The sequence below is a fragment of the Stegodyphus dumicola genome, chromosome 4 (genome assembly GCF_044657685.1).
Source record: "Stegodyphus dumicola isolate Sdum_Otavi_A_Nest chromosome 4, ASM4465768v1".
NCBI classification, from domain to species: Eukaryota; Metazoa; Arthropoda; class Arachnida; order Araneae; family Eresidae; genus Stegodyphus; species Stegodyphus dumicola.
Window position 1 is genome coordinate 117,130,638 of NC_140771.1, and position 7,175 is coordinate 117,137,812.

Genomic DNA, 7,175 nt, shown 5'->3' on the forward strand with positions numbered 1-7,175 from the left:
TTCTCACTGCTAAGGCTGCATTGGCTTCTCCTGCCAGATGTTGCTTCACTTTCCCTCTAGTTACGCTGTCAGCATTGTGTCCTTTTAATGTTTGAGCACAAGCATTGCTCAATTCAGCTGCTTTCCCTAATTTAATTGCTTTTTCCAAACTCAGATTATTTTCTCGCAGCATCCTCGCCTGTAAACTGGCATCTGATACTCCAAGGACAATGCGATCACGTATGACAGAGTCACTCTGCTCACCAAATTCGCAAGATTTTACAAATTTTTTCAGGTCAGTCACGAAACAATCAAAAAGTTCCCCTTCTTGTTTTCTCTTATTGAATAAAAATCTCTCCACTACAACATTTGTTCTAGGCGTCATGAAAGCTTCAAACTTCTCAAGCACTTTTTCATAGTTACCCTGATCTCCTGTTGAAAGATTGAGCGTGTTCCTCACCAGCGGCATTTAAAAATAAAGCAACTGTCACATCTGAATCTTTTGAAGCATTCCCTGAAGCTTTCATATAAATCTTTAACAGCTGCTTGAATCTGCGTCAATTTTCAGCCACATTGCCATCGAAACATAGACCTTGCGGTGGGCGACAAAATTCCATCTTGCGTCTGCTGAGAGGAAAAACAAAAAAAGGTATTGCTTGGCAATTAGTTGTAATACTATTCCACACGACTATGCCATGTTTTAATCATATTAATATTTATTGATCTATAATTAAGTTCATTACAACATTCTCACATAGCACATTGTTTATTCCAGACCAACATCAACTGACAATTACTTCACTTCAGTTTGAACTAGTGTGTTGCCACATATATGTAACATAAAGAAGAGCTTGGTGTTTCATTTCACGCATAGATAATTTATTGAAATATTTATTACTTTTAGATACTTGATGTAACTAAACAGTTTCATAAACAGCCATAAAACAGTTCTTTCATTAACTGCTAAGAAATAATTTTCTACAGATCCTGTCCTATCATCTAAATGTGATCTTATCCTATCATCACCAAATGTTAATATATGGATTGGTGAAGACAATTAGGCAACTTAACACACTGTTTAATTTCTCAGCAAAGTTATTCCAACAGGAAGGGCAGAGTTGATACTGTCTTAAAAATACTTAAAAAGTCCTTAGGTTTTTTGGTCCTTTAAAGTCCTTAATTTTGTCTAAAACCGGCAAAAGGTCCTTAATTTTACTCATCTAACATTTCTCTCTTTTTTTTTTTTTTTTTTTTCTTTTCCCCTCTTGTCATTTTGCATGTGAATCAAAATTTTGGAGAAATATTTTTGGCTATGCATTCATAAATATGTATTTAATGGGTTAACATTAGAATTTTTTCTTACTTCTTGATGTAAATGGTGGGTACTCTAGTTTTAGATACGAGGCCCTGTTTCAATTGAAACATGAACATTTCGAAGTAATTCTTTTTTTGCTAATGAAGACTTCATAAAATATTATGTCAAAAACAACTTCCCTTTTTGAGATAAAAATTCTTTTATTATGTGGCTCTAAATTTGGCGACTTATCGACATTTTGGCAATTTCAAAATCAATTGGTATACAAAATCTTTTATTCAGAGATTTGCAAGATTTTTAATTGTTTTTACAATCATAATAACACTGATAAATATCCTGAAAATAATGATAATAAATGACAATTATATTTTTAAAATAACATTAAAATAAAACATTTTTATTTTTCTTTGCCATTATTTTAAAGTGACATTACTTTCCATTTTGTTGACTTTGAAATATTTGATTCTGAAAAATAAACAAGATAATAAATGCTATGAAGCACAGTTTTGCAAACACTTCTTAGAAAAAAAGAAAAGGAAAATTTCTGTCTGGTTATTTCTGTACACATTGTCTTTAGTATAGCCCCACAAAAATGAGTCACACATGTTCAGATCCAGAGAGTATGGTGGCCAAACGAGTCCCATTCCAGTGGCCACTGGGTACCCCAGAGTCAGAATGCTGTCCTCAAAATGCTCCTTCCTGCAGGACATCAAGCACTCTCTTGCTCTGGTGGGTTCAAGCTCCGTATTGCATGAACCACATCTTGTCGAAATCAGGGGCACTTTGGATAATAGGGATGAAATCGTTTTTTAAAACCTTCACCTTCCTTCAATAGTCATATGTGCCATCAATGAATATCGAATCGATTATTCCATGACTGGACATTGCACACCACACAGTCATCCGTTGAAGATGGAGAGACTTCTCGATCGCAAAATGCGAATTCTCAGCCCCTCCCAAATGGGCCAATTTTGTTTATTGATGAACCAATCCAAATAGAAGTAGGCTTTGTCGCTAAACCAAACCATATTCACATCAAATTCCTGTTCGTCAATTCTCTCAGCTGGTGAAACACAACCATTGTTCCATGGCCATGGGCCTTAATGGCTGATGGGTTTGAATTTTGTATGGGAAGAGTTACAGGTCTTCAACAACAATTTGTCGCAGGGCCTTCCTGTTGAATCCCACTTAATGTGCAACTCATCTGATCGATTTCGTTGGGCTGGTTTGAAACGTGCATATCTTCGCAATGTTTTCAGGCGTTTTCACACTTGTTTGTTCTCTGACATAGCCATCACTGTCATTACAAACACTACCAGTTCTCTGAAACTTGCAAATCAAATTCTTGATTGTTAGCACACATGGACCGGTTGTCTTCAGCTTGTACTGAGTTGCAAACTTCCTCTGAGCTGCAATCAGGCTGTTATTGCTCGCATAATAGGCCTCACACACTGTACCATGATGTTTTCACTTAAAAATGGCCGACAATAACAAGTTGCATGCGCATACTAGTTCTCATCATGCGCAGTGGTCAACCACGAAGTTTGAACTTCATCACTCAAACTGTTCAGAAGTTATGATGGTTTTATTTCATATAGTTTAATAATTGTCACCCTGTATCTTTTGGAGAATTTTTGGAATAAAAGTAAAAAGAAAATTATTTGAATTTTCTCCTTTTGATCCCAGAAATCTTAAATATCTTCATTCTTCCCTTTATTTTCTTACTTTTACACAAGACATAAGTATTAAAGCAGTCAGAAAAATCAAAGAAAATTAAAACCAACAGTTAATTAAAAGATTCATCATATATGTCTCAGTACACCATACATACATCAAATGCTTGCCCTAATTTTTTTCTGCCCAGACCTTGGCGTTTTGAGTATGGAGTACTTTTGCATTTAAATGCAATTACCTCCACATCATCATTAATAAAAACTGAAATAAATAAGAGAGAGCATTCACTAAAAGAAGTCTTTATGGGCCAGAGAGAGGAACTAGTTAAGAGGTTAAGGGACAAAAGAGACGTCTATCTGGGGTTTACCTCTTGAAAAGAGCATTTAGACCCCCACTATGGCACACGAGCAAAACTTATTTGTTCATTGAAAACTTAGGAAATATCCTAAAGAGAAAGAAATCAGTGTAAATTAGCTAAAATATCTAGAAAATTTTCGAGCTAAAAAGACATGTAAACATTTTGTTGTTTGTTGTTGCAACAGAACTTAATTTTTTTTGTATCTTTTAATGTATAGTTATACTAATATCATTTTAGAATCATTATAACTTCCCTTCATGTCATCCAGACGAGTTCGTTGAAAAATGTAGGATGGTTTGTAATGTTTTGGCTCGTCAGTGTATATAAATAAATAAATAAATATTACAATTTTTCTTCTCATTTGCAGTAGCATATATTCTGAATATATTTATATGTTAACTAATTTATTTTTTTGAATGAGAGAGGATAGGAGAAAGTAATATTGTTATATATAATTAAGTAATTATATATAACTTAATATAGCTCTTAATTATATATAATTAAGTCACTACGTGCAATTTATTTTTTACTTTTTTTGAGTTCTGCACGAGTGCACCATTCTCATTTCTTTCAGTTTCATACCTTTAAGAAGGTCTGTTATACGCTAGTTCCTTTTATTTGATTCAGTGGACATGATGCAGTTAGATAAGCATTATAGGTATATAGGTATCGATATATTTTTTTCTCTTACCTGCTTTTAAAAATAATGATTCCAAGTGTTATTTTTAAAGGTTTCTCTCCATCTACAAATTGGGATAATGTAGATTTCAAAACAGCTCCAGCTATTCAAGAATTGCCTGTGAACTCTGCTATCTGCAAACCTTCAGATGGTAGTTCTGTAATGCTGCAGAATGGTTTAATTAAAGTTGAAGGATATGCATGGAGTGGTGGGGGTAGGAAAATTGTAAGAGTTGATGTTTCAGCAGATGGAGGAAAAACATGGCATGTTGCTAATTTGCAGCAAGATTCTAGTCCTTTGTACAAATGTTGGGCATGGACATTATGGAGAGTAAGTTTTTCTTAATACTATTTTGCATCTTATATTTATCACTTTCTAAGTTAAAATGAAAATATTAAAATTTATAATTAATGATAATTTTTATTGTTTAAATATTATATTTCACTCCATGAAAAAAATCAGATTGTTATTCTTGAACGTCTTTGTAAAAGTGTATTATTTATAAATTGAGTTTAAAAGGTTATGAAATTGTTCCAATAGCACAATATGTGCTTTGCTTAATTTTTTATTTATCTGTACTTTTCTATATACACAGTCCAGTCACATTAATGTCAAAAGCCAGAATGACCAACTTTCGCAGAGTGAACCACTTCGAGACATGCAGGAAAAGAGTTGATTAGGTTCTTGAAGATGTTTACTGGGACGTTGAGCCATGCCGCTTCCATTGTAGTGGCCAGCTGTAGGTTACTCAGTTGAGGATCCATAACACATACAACTCAATCAAGGTGGTCCCACAGATTCTCGATTGGGTTTATGTCCGGGAAGTTTGCTGACCAAGAGAGTACTGTGAACTCATCCTGGTGCTCTTCGAACCACACTGCAAGCTGTATGGCACTTTGCATTGTCCTGTTGATAGATGCCAACATTCTGAGAATAAACAATTTGTGTATAGGGGTGGACATGGTTCACAAGGACAAATGCGTATTTCTGTTGAGCCTTCCACAATAAGAAATATACCCAGATAATGACATGAAAACATTCCTCAGACTATAAGGCTCCTTTCTCCATCCTGGACCTTTCTGGCAATTGTTGCAGGGTGTTTGCTTTGTGACATATAGGACAAAGTCCATCTGTCTGATGGAGCATAAAATGTGAATTATCAGAAAAGCCACCTGTGGCCACTCGGTGGACGTCCAGTTGCAGTACTGGCATGCAAATTCCAACCTTTGTCACCAGTAAACTGCAGTCAGCATAGGCGCCTTAACCAGGCAACTGCTGCAGAAGCCCATATGCAGCAACATTCACTGAACCGCCATTGAGGAGACACTGTTGGTAGCCTCAATTGCTTCATCTGGGCAGTCAATTGCGTAATGGTCGCAGGACTATTCACCCAAACGCATCTCTCCAGGCATTCACCTCTGTCATCTGTGGCCCGTTGTGCACCAAATTTGCCAGGTCGCTGATTTTGGATAGTGCCATTTTGCCATGGTCGATATACTTTTATCACAGCATCACACCAACTGTTTACAAAATTAGCCATTTCAGAAATGCTTCCATCCTTGGCTGTAAGTCAACGATCATGCCCTTTTGGACATCAGATAAATCACTCCGTTTCTGCATATAGTTATCATTTACACATATATACAAATACAGGGTGTTTATAAAGTCCAAGACCCATTTTGATGTTTAATAACTCATAAAATATTATAGATTAAAATTAATAACATAAATGGTTTGATAGACTCAAAACGTCTCATGACCCTTGTCAATGAACTTCCACGTGTGCCCCCCTTCGTCGCACAGAGAATATCAAGTCGATATTCAATTTCACGCCAGGTTCCGGCAAGCATCTCGGTATCCACAGAGGCTATTGTAGTTGTGATTCTGGCTTTCAGGTCATCAATGTTCGACACTCTCATCCTTTAAACGTTGTCCTTTACAAATACCCAAAGGAAAAAAAAACAGTGGCATTACATCAGGTGATCTGAGTGGCCAAGGAATTGGACCTCCTCGCCCAATCCATCTTCCTGTAAAATGATCATTCAAAGAACTGCGAACGATGGTACCCCAATGAGGTGGTGCACTATCTTGTTGCAAAAAGACATGTGTCATCACATACAAAAGTACTAGAACAAACACATCAAAAGTAAACATAACATTGCAATAGTTGCCAAAAACAAAAGAGAGAAAAATGCAATTAATAAGCAGACGATATTTAGAAAAGTACAGATATTTAGACTTGAAAATGAAATTATCTGAAATTAACCATACGCGCAGAAGATATTTACAAAAGTAAAGATATTCAAACCTGAAAAGGAAAATATATAAGGTATTCCATCAATAAATGCCATAAGTTTGTTTATATCTTCCATTATTTTATGATTTATTAAACATCAAAATGGGTCCGGGACTTTATAAACATCCTGTATATTTCATGCATCCATAATGTACCTACTTGTTTAAAGATTTTTAAAAATTTTAGGCTAGATCATTTTTTTACTAATTTTTCAAATTACCATGTATCCCCAAAATATTTTTCAGTACATTTATCAGAAAAAAAGGAAAATCTGAATAGAAGCAAACCCTTACAATTCAAATCCATATATACCAAGGGTCATCTGCATTTTCTTGAAATAAGATTTCACTTTTGAATATAAAATTATTCTGTATGCATTCTTCAATACATCACTACCATTGCATTCAAAATTTCATTTTCATCTATGAATGTAGATCACAAAAGTTTTTTAAAAAAATTTAGCTACTGGCTTTATTTTTTTAAATGCATGGACGTGCTTCTAAATAGAACACAGCTATAAAAATAGGTAAAAAGATAGATGAATTGTTGTTTTAGTGAGTAATGCTATTACTTTGAGAGTAACAGTACTTGTTATTTATGTGTAATCGTAACTGACTTGAAGAAAATAATATACTTGAAAGTAAATACTGAGGATTAGAATTTCAAGAAATAAAGCCTGTAACCATCTTTTGCAAACATGCTGTTTTTAAAATGCATATATATATTTTAAAAAATTAAGATTTTTTTCATGTTTCCAAAAATGAAATTTAGCATCTAAATACTGTATGTGTTCTGATACATATGAGAATATTTATATCCTGTTTTTAGATTTATCTTTTGTAAATTAAGAATGTATTTTAAAATTTCTTTTAAG

General features: G+C 34.3%; 1 protein-coding gene across 5 annotated transcripts in view; it reads left to right on the forward strand.

The window, feature by feature from the left end:
• shop (sulfite oxidase) overlaps positions 1 to 7,175 on the forward strand; it is a 119,023-nt gene that overhangs the window by 110,578 nt on the left and 1,270 nt on the right. For all 5 annotated transcript variants that reach the window (XM_035375853.2, XM_035375854.2, XM_035375856.2 and 2 more), the window contains one exon: positions 4,058 to 4,335. In XM_035375853.2, coding sequence (XP_035231744.2) covers positions 4,058 to 4,335 — 278 coding nt within the window. The remainder of the gene's footprint in view (positions 1 to 4,057; positions 4,336 to 7,175) is intronic.